The sequence below is a fragment of the Thamnophis sirtalis genome, unplaced genomic scaffold, assembly GCF_051295495.1.
Source record: "Thamnophis sirtalis isolate CommonGarterSnake01/CBP01778 unplaced genomic scaffold, rThaSir2_p1.2 scaffold_4, whole genome shotgun sequence".
NCBI lineage: Eukaryota > Metazoa > Chordata > Lepidosauria > Squamata > Natricidae > Thamnophis > Thamnophis sirtalis.
Window position 1 is genome coordinate 84,681,930 of NW_028261384.1, and position 23,070 is coordinate 84,704,999.

The 23,070-nt window shown below is 39.0% G+C and overlaps 1 protein-coding gene across 5 annotated transcripts in view; it reads right to left on the bottom strand.

The window, feature by feature from the left end:
• Positions 1–23,070, bottom strand: part of SLC20A2 (solute carrier family 20 member 2) — an 88,586-nt gene that overhangs the window by 18,950 nt on the left and 46,566 nt on the right. For all 5 annotated transcript variants that reach the window (XM_087713244.1, XM_087713242.1, XM_014066267.2 and 2 more), the window contains exons 3-8: positions 19,665–19,805; positions 14,952–15,037; positions 11,658–11,754; positions 10,402–10,518; positions 9,658–9,861; positions 753–1,341 (exon numbers count right to left, since the gene is read on the bottom strand). In XM_087713244.1, coding sequence (XP_087569370.1) covers positions 753–1,341; positions 9,658–9,861; positions 10,402–10,518; positions 11,658–11,754; positions 14,952–15,037; positions 19,665–19,805 — 1,234 coding nt within the window. The remainder of the gene's footprint in view (positions 1–752; positions 1,342–9,657; positions 9,862–10,401; positions 10,519–11,657; positions 11,755–14,951; positions 15,038–19,664; positions 19,806–23,070) is intronic.

A 23,070-nucleotide genomic window follows, 5' to 3' on the forward strand; every position in this document is an offset into this window, starting at 1 on the left:
TCCAGTAAGTACTCACAGAATATAATTTGGGAATTGCTATTATAATTCTAAAGAAGGAGAGGAAATAATAAAGAAGCAGAAACTATAAAACACCCACAAGGTTAATACTTGAATATTATAGCTCATCAACATCTTCAAACCAGGATATCTGATAGTAACCATCTGCTTTCCATTCTTCCTGGAATGAGCCACTATTCTAACCAATCATACATCATCTTATGGACAGTTACAAGGGATCAAATGGTATCATTTTCCTTTTATAACCTAGTTGGGTTTTACAATCACTAATTTTAATTTTCCTTCTAAAAATATTTACAGAAAGCACATAATATTTTTGAATTATTAGCAACAGTTGGCCTTTATGTAGAAGAACAAACACACAAAAGTAAGAGATTAGAGTTTCTTTTTGTTATGAGAGTTCTGATGACTGTATTGGCTTAGTAAGTTTATATGTTTGTGCTGGTTTTTTATTTTTACTTGAGCAACCATTCCTTGGTTTATTCACAGTAGGGGCGAGATCCTTGTTTATCTGTGGTTTTTTCATGCAAATGAGTAGAAACCATGGCAAGAAATAGGTTAAAGTTGATATAAAGTTATAGATAAAACCATTTCTAATAAGCATCTTAAATGTTTAAAATTGTTGAGAATCAGTGCAGAAGACCATAATGATATAAGAACTTTCAACAACTGGAATCAATCACAACACTCATAAATTGCTATAATACAACAAACGTGCAGGCATTATTACTTACCTGACATCATTACCTCCATGAGCAAAAGACCCAAAGCAAGCTGTCAGGATTTGGAGGAAGTGAAAAAGCAGATGCACCTCTGAAGAGTCCCGTTCATCCTTTTCTTCTTCAGCAATATCTTCATTGGGATTATTAGGATCTACTAACTCTGATGCCAATTTCATCTCTACATCACCTTCCTCTGCTACAATTTCGGCTTCAGCTACAGCATTGCAATAGCTGGAGTAACTGTCATAGCGAACCCTCTTTTTGGAATAAGATACTGTGTCCGTAACTAGCTTTTCACTGTCTTCTGGTGTTGACATGTCAGCAGCCTTGAAAGAAGAATGCACAGGCATCCCACATATGGCAGCTGTGTAACAAGTGTAGCTATTATTGCGCCGCAGTAACTTGTAGTTATTTTCTTGCGAAGGCCTATCTTCATTCCCTCTATCTAGATGTATTTTGTGCAGCAAGTCTTTGTACAATCCTGAGTCTTTGTGCACAGTGTGGTACACATGGATGTCACTCTTCATGTGGCCATCAAAATTAAATGCACCATTGGAGACAGGTGATTTCACCATACTGTGAGTCATTGAAAATGCTCTTCCTGAAACATTACAGAAAAATCTTATTTTGCAAAAGAAATTCAAAAGGTTTGCAACACATTTTACAAAACATTGCCTCTTTATTTTCTATTTTTTTATCTTCATTAGCATGTGCATCATCATCATTATTATTATTATCATTATCATCATTATCATCATCATCAAAACTGTATGAAGAAATACAGGCTTTGTCCATACATTTATAATATAATAGTAAAGACATGACAAATTGAAAAGGAAAGGTAAAAGAACATGGAATCAAATTTGTTGTAAATAATGCAAGTATAAAAGTGATAGCAGGCCAATTTGAAAAAGCCCCTTCTGCCATTCCTCACAAAGTTGCTGCAGTCCAAGAAGGCGGGATGGCTGGTCAAGGGAGCCAGGAAAATGACCTAGCATGCATACATCCTTTGTTTCCATCTTTTCCCTCATTTCATTTCATAATTATTTGCCATTGATTTAGATAAATTAGCTTTATCCTGATGAGGTCCTAAATATTAACCTCTATGTACTGGTGTTATGATGCCCAATAGTTAAAAGATTTTGTCTCTGTGACACAATAAAGGTAGAAACTTGAAACAAGTCATTGCCCATTTTATTAGGATATGATAGTTGGGCTTGTTTTCCCTCATGCATTGATAGTCTAGATTTGGCCTATGTCTAATTTCTAGAGGGTGATAATTCTGTGCTACATGTAACATTGCAAAATGCTGTTCCACTATTTGCAGCACTCTTCATGTGGCCATCAAAATTAAATGCACCATTGGAGACAGGTGATTTCACCATACTGTGAGTCATTGAAAATGCTCTTCCTGAAACATTACAGAAAAATCTTATTTTGCAAAGGAAATTCAAAAGGTTTGCAACACATTTTACAAAACATTGCCTCTTTATTTTCTATTTTTTTTCATCTTCATTAGCAAATAGGACAATAAAAGCAGTAGAAACAGTAGATCCTATTTATTTAAGAAAATATACCCACAGACAGTCCTCAACTCACAATGCTTTGTTTAATGAGAGTACAACTGCCTCAGAAAATTACTTATCTATACTCACACTTAAACCATTGCACCATTCTTGGGACATATAATTGCTATTCAAGCCTTTGGCAACTGGCCCGTATTTGAAACTGGTTGCAACATCCTGCAGACACAATTGCAATTTGTGATCTTCTTTTGCTGATTTCAAACAAAAAATGCCATTGGGATTTGCTTAATGACTAGGGTGATTTACTAAATGGTTGTTTACAAAGTTAAAACTTGGTGCAACTCTACTTGTAGTCATAACAATAGAAATTCCAGGTCCAATTGTGTTTTTAAGTGGAGGATTACCTATATTAAATTAAAATGAATTAAAAGTGCCAAGCCCTTATGTCCAGCTTCAGGCTGAAATATAGGAAAACATCCAGAACTGGGTGAGTTCTGTTAAAGTTAAAAAGGAACAAGACTAAAATTAATAAGATACAAAAGGGGCAAGGATAAAATCAGTGCATTTAACTAGTGCCATATTCACTTCAAGAGTGGCACAATGGCTCAGCTGATTTGTTGGCTTGAAAGCTGGAAGCTCAGGTTCAAGACCTGAGTGCCACGCAATAGGATGAGCTACCATCTTTGCCCCAGCTCCTACTAGCCTGGTAGTTTAATAGCATACAAATGTTGAGTAGATATCACTTTGGTGGAAGTTAACAGCACTCTGTGACATTATGACCATGCAAAATATCTTCAGACAGCATTGACTCAATGGCCTTAAAACAGAGATGAGCATCTCCTCCTATAGGCGGCAATGATTAGCAGAGTAAAATCTGCAGAGACACTTTTACTTATTATATTCAGTACATATCCCTCCAATGCTGCAAATAGTGGAACAGCATTTTGCAATATTACATGTGGCACAGAATTATCACCCTCTAGAAATTAGACATAGGCCAAATCTAGTCTATCAATGCATGAGGGAAAACATAAGCCCAACTATCATATCCTAATAAAATGGGCAATGACTTGTTTCAAGTTTCTACCTTTATTGTGTCACAGAGACAAAATCTTTTAACTATTGGGCATCATAACACCAGTACATAGAGGTTAATATTTAGGACCTCATCAGGATAAAGCTAATTTATCTAAATCAATGGCAAATAGTTATGAAATGAAATGAGGGAAAAGATGGAAACAAAGGATGTAAGCATGCTAGGTCATTTTCCTGGCTCCCTTGACCAGCCATCCCGCCTTCTTGGACTGCAGCAACTTTGTGAGGAATGGCAAAAGGGGCTTTTTCAAATTGGCCTGCTATCACTTTTATACTTGCACTATTTACAACAAATTTGATTCCAGGTTCTTTTTACGTTTCCTTTTCAATTTGTCATGTCTTTACTATTATATTATAAATGTAAGGACAAAGCCTGTATTTCTTCATACAGTTTTGATGATGATGATGATGATAATGATGATAATGATAATAATAATAATGATGATGATGATAATAATAATTATTATTATCATCACAACAGAATTGTATCACAGGAGCCAGTTGTTTTGCCGGATTTGGCATTGATTACTAGTCGGGCCCCACCCAGGGGCCTAAGACGTCATAATGCATTTTCGTAATATGCGTGCAGATCCAAGCAGTGCGGCTTTTTGCATTTGACTGATGGTGATTTTGTCATTTTTTAAATGTAATTCCAGTGCTTTTGGAATAGCACCTAGTGTGCCGATTACCACTGGAATTACCACGGCTGGTTTGTGCCATAATGGTTGAATTTTGATTTTTAAGTACTGGTATTTCGCGATTTTTTCATATTCCTTCTTGTCGCCCCTGCTATCACCTGGTATTGCGATGTCTATGATTGTAACCTTATTTTTCTCAACTAGTGTGATGTCTGGTGTATTATGCGCCAGTATTTTGTCCATTTGTATACGGAAATCCCACAAGATCTTGACCATCTGATTTTCGGTGACTTTTTCAGGCTGATGTTCCCACCAGTTTGTTGCTGTTTTAATATTATAATTTTTGCACAAATTCCAATGGATCATTTGTGCTACTGAATTGTGCTGCAATTTATAATCAGTCTGCACGATTTTTTTTACAGCAGCTGAGTATGTGATCAACAGTTTCATCAGCTTCTTTGCAAAGTCTGCATTTGGCATTATAATATTATACAATTGTATCACAGCGGCCAGTTGTTTCGCTGGATTTGGCATTGGTTACTAGTTGGGCCCCACCCAGGGGCCTAGGACGTTGTAACGTATTTTCGTAATATGCGTGCAGATCCAAGCAGTGCTTTCATTTGACTGATGGTGATTTTGTCAATTTTAAACTGTTTTAAATGTAATTCCAGTGCTTTTGGAATAGCACCCAGTGTGCCAATTACCACTGGGATTACCACTGCTGGTTTGTGCCATTTATAATAATATGAAATGGATGAAGATAAAGAAAAAGGAAACACTAAAGAACAAACACCAACAGATATTGCTTAATTAGCTGAGAAAATAAAGCATCAAATGGAAGATGCCGAAATGTAAAACACGTTTGCCAAAGCTGAACCAAGTGAACCGGAAAGAATTGAGAAAGGTACTAAAAAAGGTCAATGAAGCTGTGCAAACCATTCAAACCACTACATTAGCTGAAACAAACCAGCTGATGTATGCAGCAGCCTTCATAACCACCAAAGAATTGGGTTTGGAAATACAAAAGAACCAAAGAGGCAAGAAGAGGAATCCTAAATGGAAAATTTGGTTGGAATTGAAGATCAAAAAAATTCGTGGAGACTTGAGCAACTTAAAGAACCTAAGGCAAGGTCAACTACAGAACAAGCAGGTCAAAAGCAGCCTGGAAGTAAGATACAATTTGGAAAATAAGGAGATTGAGGTAGTAATTGAAGAGCTGAAGCAGAGTGTTGTTGCCATTGCTGAAAAGATTAAACGGAGTAACTCAGTTTAAGGAAAACTCACAGTTCAGAGCAAATCAGCACCAGTTTTATAAAAGAAAGTGGAGATGGAGTAACAACAAATGAAAAGCCTGATAGAGAGAAAGCTCTGAAATTCTGGAAGAATTTGTGGGACAACAATAAGAACCACAACAGAAATGCAAAATGGATCAAACAGATTGAGGATTCTATTAAAGTGCATAAAATGGAAGATGTGAAAATAACAAAAGAAATGGTGCAAAGACAGTCAAAAAAGTGAACAACTGGAGTGCACCTGGACCAGATGAGTTACATGGCTTCTGGTTAAAGGCACTTACAAGTGTGCACAAAAGATTGGCAGCCCAAATGAACCAGATCTTAAAAACACCTGAAAATGATGAAGCGATGGACGTGATGAGCCAGGGCCTTGAGGCTGTTAGAGACTGGATGGGGGTTAACAAGCTTGTTCTCAATCCAGATAAGACCGAGTGGCTGTTGTGCTTCCTTCCCACTAATTGGCCAAGTGTTCCATCTCTCAGGCTGGGGGGTCAAATGATACGCCCCTCAGACAGGGTCCGCAACTTGGGAGTCCTCCTGGACCCACAGCTGACTTTTGAACAACACTTGTCAGCTGTGACCAGGGGGGCATTTGCCCAGGTTCGCCTGGTGCACCAGTTGCGCCCCTACCTGAACCGGGAGGCTCTCACAACAGTCACTCGTGCCCTTGTGACCTCTAGGCTGGAGTACTGCAATGTGCTCTACATGGGGCTGCCCTTGAAGAGTATTCGGCGACTTCAGCTGGTCCAGAATGCGGCCGCGCGAGTGATAGTGGGTGCACCACGTTTCACCCACGTAACACCTATCCTCCGCGAGCTGCACTGGCTGCCTGTTGGTCTCCGGGTGCGCTTCAAGGTGCTGGTTGTCACCTATAAAGCCCTTCATGGTATTGGATCTGGGTACTTGAGAGACCGCCTACTGCCAATTACCTCCACTAGACCGATAAGATCGCATAGATTAGGCCTTCTCCGAATTCCATCAGCCAGCCAATGTTGGCTGGCAACTACCCGGAGGAGAGTCTTCTCGGTGGCTGCTCCGACCCTCTGGAACGAACTCCCCGTGGAGATTCGTACCCTCACCACCCTTCAGACCTTCCGCACCGCCCTTAAAATCTGGCTGTACCAGCAGGCCTGGGGCTAAAGACCCTAACCCCGCCCGAATGGTATGACTGTTGTGCTTTCTTTTAATAATGTATTGTCTTATGTCTATAACTTGTTTGTTACCCCTTCCCCCCTGAATTGTGAGCCGCACTGAGTCCCCTCAGGGAGAAGGGTGGCATACAAATAAATTAATTCTAATTCCAATTCCAATGGATGACAACTGGAAGGACATTTTTTATCCAAAAAGATAAAGAAAAAGGAAAGTATCCTGGAAACTATAGGCCAATCACCTGTTTGCCAACAACATACAAGCTCCTTACTGGTATCATTGCAAATCAAATTTATGGATACTTGGAAAGAAATAACTTGCTTCCTGTGGAACAGAAAGGATACTGCAAAAATTCAAGAGGAACAAAGGACCAACTGCTGATTGACAAGCTAATCCTAAAGAATTCAAAGAAAAGACGAACCAACCTGTTCATGGCTTGGATAGACTATAAGAAAATGTTTGATTCAGTTCCCCCATAGCTTGATCAAGAAATGCCTGAAAATCTCTGGCATCAGCAGCAATATACAAAAATTCATGGAAACTTCAACGAACCTCTGGAAAACAAAGCTTATAGCTAATGAAGAAGAACTGGGTGAAGTTGAAATTAAATGAGGCATTTTCCAGGGTGATTCCCTTTCACCCCTATTTTTTATACTCTCAATGCTACAACTGACAATCATTTTGAAGAAGATGAACTATGGATACGAACTTGCAAAGAAATGACTGAAAATTTCGCACTTGGTGTACATGGATGATTTGAAGCTGTTTGGTAAAACAAAAGCTGAACTGAATTTATTAATTGAAAGCACAAAAGAATTTAGCCAAGACATTGGCATGCAGTTTGGAATTGACAAATATGCAACAATGGCAACCAAGGCAGGCAAGGTCATAGATGATGATGGAATAGAACTTGAGAATGAAGAAATGATAAAGGCAGTAAAACCAGAACTACAATTACTTGGGGATTTTAGAGGCCTCTGACTTAAAGCATAATAAAGTCAAGGAATTAACTTCAGCCAAGTACATTTGATGAATTCGCAAGATATTAAAGTCCAAATTGAATGGAGGAAACATCATAAAAGCCATAAATACCTGGCCTATACCTATGATTCGATACTCTGCAGGAACAATTGACAGGACCCAGATGGAGTTGGACAATTTGGACAGAAAAACAAGGAAGACAATGAATCATGCTTTGCACCCTAAAAGTGATGTTGACCAAATATATCTACTAAGAGCAGAGGATGGTCAAGGACTCCTACAAGTAAAACAGACTGTGGAAGAAAAACACAGCTTGAATGATTACATCCAGAAAAGTGAAAAACCAATGATTAAGGAAGTAAATAAAGGAGGCCTTTTAAAGACAACTAAGTCAAAAGCTGAATATAAGAAAGAAGTAATTGAGAAGCGAGCTGAAAATTGGAAAAACAAAGCTATGCATAGCCAATACTTGAAAAGTATTGTAGGCAAAGCTGACTAAAAGCTAACTTGGAACTGGTTAAGATCAGGAGCACTGAAAAAAGAAATAGAAGGCTTTATTTTGGCAGCTCAAGAACAAGCCTTAGCCACAAACTGCATGAAGGCAAAAATTCAACATGTTACCACCAACAGCAAATGTCGCCTCTGTAATGAGAAAGATGAGACAATCGACCACTTGATCAGTGGGTGCAGCAAAATTTCACAAACTGACTACCTACAACATCATGACCATGTTGTTAAGATCATTCACTGGAAATTGTGCCAAAAGTTTGGATTTGAGTACAGCAAAAACCACTGGGACCATCAGGTTGAGAAGGTTTTAGAGAATGAGAAAGTCAAGATCTTGTGGGACTTCAGAATCCAGACTGACAGGCACTTAGCCTACAACACACCTGACATAACAATAGTTGAAAAGAAAAAAGTATGGTTCATTGACATTGCAATACCTGGAGATGCACAGATTGAAGATAAACAGCAAGAAAAAAATCACAAAGTAACGGGACTTGCAAATTGAAGTTGAGCGACTGTGGGGAAAAAAATTGTGTGTTGTCCCAATTGTAATTGGAGCCCTTGGAGCAATACCCAAAGGGCTACCTCGCTATTTGGAAATTTTAAATTTATCAGACTTGAATATTCTGATTCTACAAAAAACCACCCTACTTGGAAAAGCTTATATCCTCTGACATTACCTTAACAGTTCCTAGGTCCTTGGTTAGGACTCGAGCTGTTGAGCTACCAACCAGCCCCAAAGGCTGTGAATCTCACCAAAGATTAACCACACAATAATAATCTTGTAAAGATCTTGTGGGATTTTCGCATACAAACAGACAAAATACTGGTGCATAATACACCAGACATCACACTGGTTGAGAAAAATAAGGTCACAATCATAGACATCGCAATACCAGGTGATAGCAGGGTTACTGAGAAGGAACATGAAAAAATCGCAAAATACCAGGACTTAAAAATTGAAATTCAACGACTATGGCACAAACCAGCAGTGGTAATTCCAGTGGTAATCGGCACACTGGGTGCTATTCCAAAAGCACTGGAATTACATTTAAAACAGTTAAAAATTGACAAAATCACCATCAGTCAAATGCAAAAAGCCGCACTGCTTGGATCTGCACGCATATTACGAAAATAGTTACGATGTCCTAGGCCCCTGGGTGGCGGCCGACTAGTAACCAATGCCAAATCCGGCGAAACAACTGCCCACTGTGATATAATTGTATAATAATAATAATAATAATGATATAATTAGACTATATGTTTTGACTGAAGCATAAAAATGTTCTACTGTTGGTACAGCCACAGAAATATTCCATATTCCTGTTCTTTATCACTAAAAAAGATGAACTGTCCACAGAGACAGGTTTGCAGTACTTAGAAGTAAACAATACAAGATTAGGAAAATTGACCAAGAATAGTAATGCATGTGAAATATACTAGCAAAATTAATTAAGAGGTAAGAAAGGAAGTACTTCTTTGTGTGGCACTGGGTGAAGCATAGATATGAGGATGATGCATAATTGGTGAGGTGTGGTGGAGGCTAGAGCTGTACATAAGCCTGCATATATATTATTCAGAGAGAAAAAATATGCCAATTATTTTTTTGCTTGTATTAATTGTTATAATTATAAATTTGTTAGAGGGCTAGAGAATTAATACATAGCAGTCTGACACAACACATAAAACACCTAGAGAAACAATACATAAGTTCTTAATTTCTTACCATATGGTACACGTGGATGACTACCATTTGCTATATTATCTGATACACCAGCATCCTCTGTTCCACAGCTGGTCAGGGGAATAGTACTTTCATCACTTTCTTTTACACCAGGAAGTTCTTTAAAGACAGGTATATCCTCTTCTTGAATTTTGTCAATGCTTTCATCAGATATTTTTGATAGTGCACTTTCTTTCTTTAAACGACCTAGATAAAATGCAGGAGTTTAGAAACAATAATTCTTTTACAGAACTACCTTTCATGGTCACCATGTCTGATGTCCTTTAAGCAAACTGACCACAGTGATACAATAATTTACTATTTTGTTAGCTAGAGACACAATTGATATATACCTTTACACTAATAAATCAAAAATGTTTTTAGCATAATCATCAACTATTTCATTTGGAATACCAAACTTTAATCTGTCTTCTTAATTTGTACTTCAAAGTATGTTGCAAAGAAGAAATATTTCGGCTAGGACCAAAATGTTCCGCACTTAGTTAAAAGCAATCATGTAAGATTTAATTCATTTTACGTACAATTTGCATTTCTTGTATGTAATAAAATTGCATTTGGGATCATGCTAATTTTTAAAATGCAAGCAATAAAATACCAGTCTTACAGCACTCAATAAACAAATACCTATAGTATGTTATTAAAATATTATAGCAGTGGTGCAGAAGTCCTCATGCTAAAGATTTAAAATAAGATTATTTCAACCCATCATTTTATGAAAAAACATACTTGCTATTTTTCTTTTCATCCATGGACATACAAATATCCACACTAAGGCAGCAAATACAATTGATACACCAATTGATATCAGTGTTATTGCCCATAAAGGAAGTGTAATTCCTAGGACTGAAAAAAGAAGAAAATGAAAGTGTGCATTTCTTATGTCAGCTATCATATCATATCAGCTAACTGTTATGTTTTAGAGGATCTGTAATATTGTTTCAGAAATATAAGCCATTAAATCAGAAAATTAAGTCACTTTCTTTGTAATGCAAGAATATACTGTACTTTGCGGAGTATAAGACACACTCCCCCTCCCTTAAAAAGTGGATGGAAATGTCTGTGTGTCTTATATAGCGAATGTTGCCAAAGCCCCCCCAACTTGCCAGCCCCCCCTTAGATAGGCCTCCTAGAATATCGCCTATCAGCTGTTCCAGGCTGCGGGGATTATCGCAACCTATCTGCACCATGGCCGCTCATTGCCGCTGTCACCTATCACCGCCTCCACACATCCCATTTTCGGCTCATTCCAAGTGGTGGAGATAGGCAGCAGTGGGCCAATAGGTGACAGCGCCGATGGGCACTGCCGATCCCTACAGCCTGGAAGAGCTGATAGGAGGTATTCCAGAAGGTTGATCCAACTGCCAATCAGCTGTTTGTGCTAAATCAAGCTGTGCTGAAGCTGACCACATTGCAAGGAGGCAAATTGTTTGCTGCAAGGAGGCAAATTGTTGGGAGGCAGAGGCAGATTTTTTTCTCCCTTGTTTTCCTCCCCAAAACTAGGTGCGTCTTATACTTTGGAGTGTCTTATAGTCCAAAAAATATGGTAAATTATTTTACAATAATACCAACAATTACAAAATTATTGGTATTATTATAAAGCAGAAGATTGCATCCCATCTCTTTTTTTTGAGTTACACAGAAAAATATATTATGACAACTGAACTTATTAAAATTTATATTAAAATCATAAAACACAAGAAATATTATGTTGTGCTGGGTTTAATGTTTAACCTCTCATAAGGAGAATGGAATTCTTATACTAATTAACTTAAATAAAAAAATGGATATATGTACAGCAATTGCTGTTTTCCAAGCCAAATATTGGAAGTATTGTGGCTAATTTTTGTTCAATCTTGGCTTGCATGCATTACCCTTTTGATGGGAAAAAAAGCCAGGCTAAATTAAGGTAAGAAGAGTATAAAATTACATTCTCTGTTCCAAAGGACAATACAATCTTTTCACAGCAGATTCCAGCTACTCACCTGGAGCACCTGTATACATTATCGAGAACACATTAATAGTTATTGTAGCAGCATAGAATACCGGAAGAGCACGGAGACCATTTGGTACTGGATCTTCCTACATTTTAAAAAATAAGAATTTTGAGATGTAATTGATAAAATCAGATTGTTTTTTAAAAAATCAATACATTATGCTCCAAACATTTTTAATACTAAAATTATTTGTCTGCTTGGAAAAACATGCAGTAATCAAAAGGTAACACGTGGCATCCGAATTCTGGCATCAGCCCCATCATAAGAAAAAAATTCAGAATTCAGACAATATACAATGTTGATCTGCTATATGATTTAAATTTAAAATTATAGAAAGTCAATTTTGGCTGGTTTAGTAATCTCTCTTAGAAAAGGTAAAAGTTGACATTGATATTGAATATACATAACTAACAGCTTGTTATTATGTAGACATATAATATTAGATATATTGTAGAATAAAAAAATGATGGTCCCATCAGTCCAGAAAAGTGGAGCAAATACTTCATTTTATAGAATGGTGGTAAGATTCAAAGATCTGAATTATTTCCACTGAACGAAATATATTCCCTAATCTATTTCGTAACTTATCATTCTTTCAGATGTTTGACCTCTTCATAAACTAGCAAGAACTTTAAAAGCCAAACACTTCTTAATTCCAGGATGCTTCTCTTCTTGATTAGTTAAATAACTATATGGGTTAACTGGAGCAGGGGAAGGCCCTGGGAAGCTTAGAGGAAGCCAGGTCCACCCGCTCTAGGCCAGCGATGGCGAATCTTTTTTGGCTCGCATGCCATAAGTAGGAGGAGCACAGGGGGGTCGTGTGCAGGCATGCCGCACCCATAATGCAATGTGCAACACCCCCCCCCCCCAGTGCACATGCGCACACTACAGGCATGACCCCCATTTTTTTGCATGCTTTTTCCACCCTTTCCAGGCTCCAGAGGCTTTATAGGAGCCTGGGGAGGGCAAAAACAGCCCACCCCAGAGGCCCTCCGGAGGCTTCAAGGACCTTCAGGAGGCTTCCCTGCAGCCTTTGGAGCGCTCAAAATGACTTTTCGAGCAAACTGGAAGTCCATTCCTGAACTTCCGGTTTGCTCATAGGGCCATTTTTTTGCACTCCGGACCCATGAAGCCTCCGGAGGATCTCGGGGGGGGGGGGGGGAGGCTCTTTTCGCCTACTCCAGGCTCCTATAAAGCCCCTGGAGCTTGGGGAGGGCAAAAATGGCTTTAAAAAAGGGTGAACTCAGCTTGCCAGTGCCTCACGTGTCCTGACAAATAGCTCCGGGTGCCACCTGTGGCACGTGTGCCATAGGTTCGCCATCCTGGCTCTAGGCCTTGCAAGGCCTCCCACTACATCTGAGACACTTGATGCGACACTTCCTGCCCCTCATGATCCATAGAGCACTTGGATACACTTGGTCCCTACAGCACTAACCCCCCCCGCCCAAGGTTCCCACAGACCTTGTCCCTGCTTCCCACCCAACATACCCTATTCCTACTTTGCTTAGCTTTCAAAGATTTCCAGAGTTTCGGAGCTTGGGTTAGGGAACACTTCATTGCTGGTCCGAATGCCAATTTGGTCATTTTCCAAATGGCCACATTGAATAGTGATTGCTCAGAAAATGGTGGCATTTCCAGGATCACCTCACATTACCCAGCAATGAAGCAGTCTGTTCTGCTTCCCTAACACACTGTGTCCAGAGCTTCCCAAAGAAGTGCACATACCATGTTAGGACAGTAGAACAAATCACTCCTTCCATAGGCTACATGGCTGCATCCTGAAATAAAGTGCCTTTTCAGTGCTGCTACAATTCAGTGCATCTACTTTGAAGCCACTGGGATGGTGTTAAGTAGCCTAGCAGTAAACCAACTTGGTATGCTTTCCTAATCCAAGCTCTGGAGCTCTTGAAAGATAAGTGAAGAGTATAGAGCCGGGGTGGCGATCCTATGGCATGAGTGCCACAGGTGGCATGTGGAGCCATTTGTCAGGGCACACGAGGCGCATAAGTTCACCCTTTTTTAAAGCTATTTTTTGCCCTCCCCAGGCTCCAGAGGCTTTATAGGAGCCTGGGGAGGGCAAAAAAGAGTCTCCCCTGCCCCCATCGAGGCTTCATGAGCTTCCCTGAAGCCTCCAGAGCGCAAAAAACAGCCCTATGGGCAAACCAGAAGTTCAAGGACAGACATTTTGAGTGCTCTGAAGGCTTCAGGGAAGCCTCCTGAAGGTCCCTGAAGCCTTCGGAGTGCTTAAAATGACTCTCCGAGCAAACCGGAAGTCACTTCCGGTTTGCTCAGAGGGTTGCTTTGACTGCTCTGAAGCCCTGAAGCCTCCGGAGGGCCTCGAGGGAGGCTGTTTTCGCCCTCCCCAGGTTCCTATAAAGCCTCTGGAGCCTGGGAAGAGCAAAAAATAATAATACAAAAATGTGGGGGTTGCGCCTGTAGTGTGCGCATGTGCACTGGGGGTGGTGGTCATGCATTGCATTGTGGGTGTGGCGCACCCGTACACGACCCCCCTATGCTCCCCCTACTTATGGCACGCGAGCCAAAAAAGATTCACCATCCTGGTATAGAGCCGGGGGTGAGAAGCAGGCCAAAGAACTGTGAGGACATGGCTGGGGTAAATGGAAGGCGATAGGCAGGGGGGCATTGCAGTATCCCTGTGGGTCAATTATAAGGGCAGTGAGAGTACTGCAGTAGTCATACATTCGGGACTGAGTCAAAAGTAGCTTTTGGAGGATTGCAATCAATTACTTATCAATGACTATTATACTTAATGTGTCCTTCTATGTTCAATAAAAATGATTGTTGTACCTGGAGAGTTACTGAGAGTTTCAATGTAATTTTTAGAGTAACATTAAAATATATGTATGAAATAGATAATTTATTATTTTAACCAAAAGTTTAAAAATTGAGAATCTAATTTTTTTAACCAACTAGGTATGCAGATATTCTTATTATACAAATACTATTATGCAATTATTACACACATGCTTAAATGTCAGATATATCTTTAGAATGCTGCTTGTACTCTGCAGATACTACTTGTGTTTCATTATAATTTGCATATCATTTTCATTTTATTTTTAGCATTATGGTTTTAATGCAATATTTTTATTCTGTTCTTGTGAATCCGAGTGTGTAGACATACTGCAAAATAAATATAAACATAATTAAATGCCATCGCTTTATTATCCTATAATTTATAACCCTATAATGCCTTTCAGTGTGCCTGATCAGAATGAGGTATAACAAATAGCATCAATGCACTGTTAAAAGAGTACTAACCTTATTTAAGATGAAAAATCTGATCAAGAGAAACAGCGCACCAGACATCATACCAGACAGTAGTGGGGAGATAAACCAGGAGGCAACTGAATATAAAATTTAAAAAATATTACATTCAATAATTGGCAAGATTCCATCCAATGTAAAATTCCACCAAAAAAGAACTTGTTCTTTATGTCACTTTCTAATAATTGTTTAAATCGACTCAAAGTTATTTTTTAAAAACTTCAAAATTTGGCCAATGTAAAGTTGTTTGAATACAACTGATTTTAATAGAGATGTTATATGTCTACTTATACTAAATAAATTTATATTTAAAAGTATCGTATTTTTCAGAGTATAAGATGCACCCTCCCCCCCGTAAAAGAGGATGAAAATGTGGGTGCATCTTATACACTGAATGTAGCTCCACCCACCCACCAGCCACAACCCTTTGGCCTCTGCCTCCCAGCAATTTACCTCTTTGCAGCAAACCGGGAAAATGGGGATTGCGGAGGCTGCAACAGGCTATAGCAATCCCTGCAGCCTGAAAGAACTGATAATCAAGAGGCCGAGCTTAAACTGAAATTGAAAGTGAAACTTGCTGTTTCTCCATGAGGCAAATTGCTGGGAGGTTTATTTTTCTTGTGCTAATCAGGCTGTTTGCTGCAAGGAGGTAAGTCAATAACTATAAATGCCTATAGAACAGCGATTCTCAACCTGTGGGTCGCGACCCTTTTTGAATGACCTTTTTACAGGGGTTGCCGAGGAGCCTCCCATGGAGAGGCTGGTGGAAAGCTGGCCCGAAGGGAAGGAGCGGCTCGGGTTCCCCGCGTGGCGGAAGGAGAGAGAGGTGTGTTTGTGTGTGTGTGGGGGGGGGGAAAGTAGGAGCCGAAATGGAGGCAAGGAGGGGAAAAAGAGAGACGCGCGCAGCACAGGGGACGCTGGGAAAGCAGCTCACTCTGAGTGATGGAGGTTGATGGACAGAGCTACGGAAGCCAAGAGGTACCATTTCTGAGGTGTAAAACAAGGCAGGGACAATAAAATAAAATAAAGGAATGTGGGATGTGCATACGCTGTGATTTTCTATTAAGACTGTTAGTATGGGTTAACAGTCTTAATAGGCTTTGACCCCTCTCCTGCGGCTCTCTGCTGACCCAATCGCGCAATCTGCTCTCTGCCCTGAGAAGGCACAAGTCTCCCACCTGCTTTTGCGATTCCGCGTCCTTTGCAGGCAACTCAGTGTTGGGAAGAGCTCTAGCTCTGATCTTTTGCGCGTGCAAAATACCCTCCTGGGCTAGAATTAAGGCGCAGAGGACAACTCTCCTCCCGCTGTTGTCACTGCGCAATGAGGTAAGTAATTAGGTACGCAGCAAAAGAGAGCCATGCTGCTCAGGAGACTCCTCAGCGCCAGACTCAGGTCAGCGCGAGCCGCAGTCCCTCTTATGTTGGCTCTGGAAGGAGGAGAATGGGGAGCAGCAGCAACAATTGGTTGGGTGCAGGGAGAGAAGAACTCCAGTTCTTCTGTGCTGCACAGGGTTCTCCTTGCGCAGGGCTCTGGAACTCTTCCCTTTCTGCTTCCAGAGAGGGCTGCTCCGACTCTTTCATGAGTCAACATGAAGGGGACTGACCTGAGTCTGGCACTGAAGAGTCTCCTGTGCAGCGGAACCAGCTACTCACTTCTTAGTGGCAGCAGCGGAAGTAGTTGCTGCCCCGCTGCCGTGATCCCAGCCCAGGAGGATATTTTGCTTGCATGCGCAAGAAAGAGATAAAAAAGAAAAGGGGAGAAAGGGAAAATAGAGGAAAACAAATTAGAGGGAGAAGGGGGAGAGGGAGAAAGAAATGAAAGAGAGCTGAAGGGAGAGAATGAGAGAGAGGTAAAAGAGAGGGAAACAAATCAGGGAGAAGGAAAGGAAGAGGAAAGAAAAAAAGAAACTAACTTTCTCAGATCTCTGACGAAAGCAATGGCAAGCTAGATCTCTTGCCAAGAAAACTGCACTTTGCCAGAAGGCACAATTTGGAAGGAAGTCTTATTTTTTTTTTAAAAAAAAAAAACAATGACGGCAAAAAAATGCATCTGAAAATAAGATTATTTATAATTTTGGATAACGTATTATATTGGCAAACTCAAAAGAAATCAAAATATATATCCTGTTGCTGTTAGTACAATCTTGCCAGCTTCTATCAACTTAAGTGTTCACTATGAAAAGATTACAGAGAAGCTATTTCCTACAATTAATAACTTTATTTTGGATTTGCTATCGTATTCAATGAGAAAGAAAGACAAAGAAAAAGGGAAAGGGAAGGAAAGAAAGAAAGGAAGAAGAGAAAGGCAGAGGAAAAATAGAGAAAAACAGAAATGAGAGTGTGGAGGAGAAAAGAGAGAGAGACCCTATTCCCACAGAAAACACTAGCCATGAAACCTTGGTAGGCATGTCTGGAGGGGGGGGGGGTGTTGTCATGTCACTGAGTGGGAGTGATATTGAGTTGGCCACACCACCCAGGTTTTGTGGCACCCGATGTTACATAGTAGCAACAAAAATAATTTTATGGTTGAGGGGTCACCACAACACGAGGAACTGTATTAAAGGGCCGCGGCATTAGGAAGGTTGAGAACCACTGCTATAGAATGTTCAAATTATTAGATTTATTTTTTAAAGACTGCTTTATTATTGTTCTAGACAGCTTAAAAAAATGAAGCTTTTTAAAATAAACCCTTGATCTGAAGAGGCCCAGTGCTATTGTATTTTTTTTAAATAGCAGAGAATAACTATACTTCCAGAAAGTACATCAATTTTAGCAGCATCTGTTCAAGTATAGTCTGAAATGTAACACTACAAATAGTGTATATTGTCTGTGCTGTTTGTTGCAAGGAGACAAATTGCTAGGAGGGAGAGGCCAATTTGTTCCCCTTGTTTTCCTCCCCAAAAGCTTGGTGCGTCTTATACTTCAGAGCATCTTATACTCTGAAAAATACATTTCCTACATTTCTTCAGAATTTTTTTTACTCTGTGCTCACAAGTCAAGTTTGCTTAGTTTTTCTTTATATTAAAATGTTCATCTTACTTTTTTAGTTTTTTTCATATAGCTTTTACTATTTAAAATCAGCACAGGAGTTCAATTTCTTGAAGTTAAAAAAACCCTTTAAAATGGGGAAAAAAGATTGTGTGTGCCTATGTTTATGTATGTACCAGTATGTATGTAAAAGTGGTTTTATCTACTAGTACAAATAATGTCATATAAATTAACTAAATAAAAGTCCTACTGAAGTTTATAAATAATGAATTTACACATGTACCCTTCGACTTACAACCATAATTGAGCCCAAAATTTCGGTTGCTAAGTAAAACATTTGTTAAGTGAATCAATGCAGTTGTTAAGTTAGTTGTTAAGTGAATCTGGATTCTCCATTGATTTTGCTTGTCAGGTTACAAAAGACAGTCATGTGACCCTGAAACACTTAAACCATCATAAATATGAACCATTTTCCAACTGTCCAAATTTATGGGACTATGGGAAAGCTGCAAAGGTCATAAGTGTGAAAAATGGTCATAAATCCCTTTTTCAGTGCCATTGTAACTTTTAATGCTCACTAAATGAAGTGTTTTAAGTTGAGGACTACCTGCAGTTTAAATTCTTAAAAACCTTTAAAAATTAACAGTAACATATACTTTGTAGGAATATAAACATAACAAAATTCAATTGAACATTATGTGAAAACAATATGCATATCCCTAATTTTGATCTACTCAACTAATTTTACCAAATTTAATTGGTTGCAAAAGGACATCAACATATAATATTTCAATAATACTAAAAGTTTTCATAACGTAACACAATTTTAAGAATGCTTTATTTTTTAATGCAGCTGTGTAACATTAGAGAGCTAGTTTAGCGTAGTAGTTAAGGCAGTGTTTCTCAACCGTAGCAATTTTAACTTGCTGAATGGAGAATTCTGGGAATTGAAGTCCATGTTATTTTAAATTTACTAAGATTTAAATTAGATTTAGATTTACTGAGAAATGCTAAGTCAAGATATTAGGCTAGAAACTAAGAAATGTAAGTTCTAGTCCTGCCTTAGGCACAAAGCCAGCTACTGGTGGGTGACCTTGTGCTAATCACTTTCTCTCAGAAAGAAGGCAAAAGCAAACTACTTTTGAAAAATCTTGCCAAGTAAACCTCAGGGTCTTGTCAAAGTGGTCTCTGAGTGAGAATCAGACATGACTGAATAAAAGATTTTTTTTTTACTACAAATAGAAGCATTTATATTATACATAAAAACTGTAATATGGAATTCCGGCCCTGTGACATCTGAAATTGCATTTCAATTTGTAAATGACTTTTGTCTTAATTAACCCTGAAATTCATTAGAACAAAAATATATCATATTGCTCAAGCATTTTTTTCTCCCCTTTCCCTTCAGAGAGATAATATAATTCTAAAAGGCTAACCTCTAACCCAATACATTATAGATGCATAGACATTTAATTATCAGAATCTCTGTCCATTTCTGGCTATGCTGTTTGGCGAGTCTAATTTTTGTATATTATCTTAATATACAATATAGTTTACAGTGATGTTTGAACTATAAATACTAGCATTCTGGACAAAACTTGACAACTCGTAGTTTGCACAAATTATCTGAATATAACGATCACATAAAAGCATAATTAAATTCTTCAAAACACTTTTTAAAATTCATTGCATTTTATTCATAAAGAGAATATAATTTACCAATCTTGACAAGTTCCATCCATTGGACTCCTTGTGTGCCGATTGCAACTAATGAAAAACCAATGGTTGAACCTACTATACAATGAGTTCCAGATATTGGAAGCTTCAAAAATGATGCTATCAGCTGCCAAACAGCAGATCCTAAAATGTAAAGAGAACAATCAAGATAGGGTATTTTAACATTCTGGAGTATCAGAATTTTAAGGCATTTATAGTCCTGCAAAGGAAGGAAGAATAGTGTTACTGGATGCTACCAATTCAACTTAGAAATAATTTGCTCTCTACTGATTTCAGTTCAAAGAGTCTCAATTTCTGTAATATAATAAAAGATCTTCAGGTTAGCAAATATTCTTACATCATCATATATCTTTTATTGTTCCACTTTTATTAATACATACACTTAGTAAGGACAAACAACTAAAGGTTCACAAGTATATTTATTTCTTTTGTTTGGGTAATTTCATCATCAAATATGGGATTCTTCTAACTATCCATCCCACACCATTTTCAGTAATCCCATCACTATCTACCATTTCAGCATACCTGACAGAGTTCCACCTATATCATATTTCAATATGATCCAGTATCTCACTCATAGCGGTAGAAAGACATAGTTTATGCAACAAACTATCAATTTTATATAATTAGAGGCTAATACTTTTGTGAATCTATTGGATTACTACTGCTAGTAATTCTCAACATGTTACTATAATTGGGACCAAAATTTCTGTGCTAAGCAAAATAAATGGTTATGTGGGTCAGGCCCAATTTTAGCTTCTTTGCCATGGATATTAAATACATCACTGTACATCTTAAGTCCATCATGCAGTCATTAAGCAAATCTGGTTCCTGCATTAACTTTCCTTGACAAAAGCCATCTGGCAAGGTCACAAATTGGGATCTTGTGGACATTGCAAGTATCTTAAATACCTATCAGTTTTCTAGTGCACAAATTTTGCTGGTGTGCCACCAGAATGCTGCAATGATCATAAATGCAAGGTCCTGTCATAAATCACTTTTTCAATGCTGTTGTACTTTGAATGTTGCTAAAGGAATGGTTTGTAAGTCAAAGATTACTGTATTTCTTTCCTATGCTTCAACCACTTCAATAAGGATACAATCCAGCCCACAAAGGAGATATTACAAGGTAATTAATTGTTGGATGAAGTGTATAAGGTAGAAACAAAGAAACATTCAACTAATCTGAAAGGAAAATAATATTGATGGATAAAGTAATCCTTGTAGTAAATGTGCTCTTGTATTAACAAGCAATGTTTTTCTTTTTGAAACAATTAAGAAATGTAACAATGTTAAATATTTACAAGCAATAATAAGCCAATAAATTCACAAAAGTGTTAGACTCTATCAATTTAATGTTATATTTTAGTTCATTTGTTTCATTATCTGGAACTGTACACAATAAAATTTGATTTGTTGATTACCATTGAAGAAATAAACAGGGCTACTAGCATAATTTTAAAGAAAGTCACACCAATGAATTGCAGGAAATAACTCAATAGTTTAAAGTGTACAGGAACAAAAGAGAAGGGTAGGCACTGTAATAAATAAGGGAGAAATGAAGGAATCACATGTGCCAATAAAAAACTATTCATATGGCATAGCACACTTCAAAAAACACTCGTTTTTCAATTCTACTTCTGGAATGTTTTGAACAAATTAACTGTCATTCTCAATAAAATCAAATGGGATAGAGAGGCGAAATCTGATTAAATCTTTATATGATAGATAAATCTAAAACTAGAATATACTTTGCTCTAGAACAGCGGTTCTCAACCTGTGGGTCGCGAAAAGGTCAAACAACCTTATCACAGGAGTTGCCGAGGAGCCTCCCGCAGAGAGGCTGGCGAGAAGCCGGCCCCAAGGGAAGGAGCGGCTTGGGTTCCCCGCCCGGTGGAAGGAGAGGTGGGGGGGAAGTAGGAGCCAGAATGGAGGCGAGGTGGGGGGAGAGACGTGTGCAGCACAGAGGATGCTGAGAAAGCAGCTCGCTCTGAGTAACTGAAATTGATGGGCAGAGCTACGAAAGCCAAGAGGTGTAAAACAAGGCGGGAAAAATAAAATAAAGGAACATGGGATGCGTGTACACTGAGATTCCCTATTAAGACTGTTACCCATGCTTAGCATGGGTAACAGTCTTAATAGGCTTTGACCCCTCTCCTGTGGCTCTCTGCTGACCCAATCGCACAATCTTCTCTCCACCCCAAGAAGGCACAAGCCTTTTGCCTGCTTTTGCGATTCCGCATCCTTCGCAGGCAACTCAGTGTCGGGAAGAGTTCCAGCCCGCTGCAGCCCTTTTCTTGCACTCATCTCTTGTGCACACATGCTTGTTGCCAAAATACCCTCTTGGGCCAGGATCAAGGTGGAGGGGACAATGACTCTCCTCCCGCTGTCGCCGCTGCGCAATTAGGTAACTGGGTCGCCACGCAGGAGACTCTTCAGCGCCAGACTCAGGTCAGCGCAAGCTGTGGTCCCCTTCGTGTTAGCTCAGGAAGGAGGAGAATGGGAAGCAGCAGCCTCAGCGGGTTGGGTGCAGGGAGGAGAGTTCCAGTTTTCCTGCGCTGCACAGGGCTCTGGAACTCTTCACTCACTGCATCCAGATGGCTGCTCCAGCTCTTTCCTGAGTCAACACGAAGAGGACTGACCTGAGTCTGGCACTGAGGAGTCTCCTGAGCAGCGCAGCCAGCTACTCAGTGGCGGCAGTCGCTGTCCCCATCGCCGTGATTCCGGCCCAGAAGGGTATTTTTCTTGCACGTGCAAGAAAGAGATGAAAGAGAAAAGGAGAGAAAGAGAGAAATAGAGAGAGAGAAATGAAAGGGTTGGAAGGAGAGAATGAGAGAGAGGGAAATAAATTAGAGGGAGAAGGGGGAGAGGGAGAAAGAAATGAAATGAAAGAGAGCTGAAGGGAGAGAATGAGAGAGGGAAAAGAGAGGGAAACAAATCAGGGAGAAAGAAAGGAAGAGGAAAGAAAGAAAGAAACTAACTTTCTCAGACCTCTGACAAAAGTAATGGCAAGCTAGATCTCTTGCCAAGAAAAGTGCACTTTGCCAGAAGGCACAAATTGGAAGCAAGTCTTTTTTTTTTTTTTAACAGAAATGGCAAAAAAATGCATCTGAAAATAAGATTATTTATAATTTTGGATAACGTATTATATTGGCAAACTCAAAAGAAATCAAAATATATATCCTATTGCTGTTAGTACAATCTTGCCAACTTCTATCAACTTAAGAGTTCATTATGAAAAGATTACAGAGAAGCTATTTCCTACAATTAATAACTTTATTTTGGATTTTCTATCGTATTCAATGAGAAAGAAAGAAAAAGAAAGAGGGGAAGTAAAGAAAGAAAAGAAGAAGAGAAAGGGAGAGGAAAAATATAAAAACAGAAATGA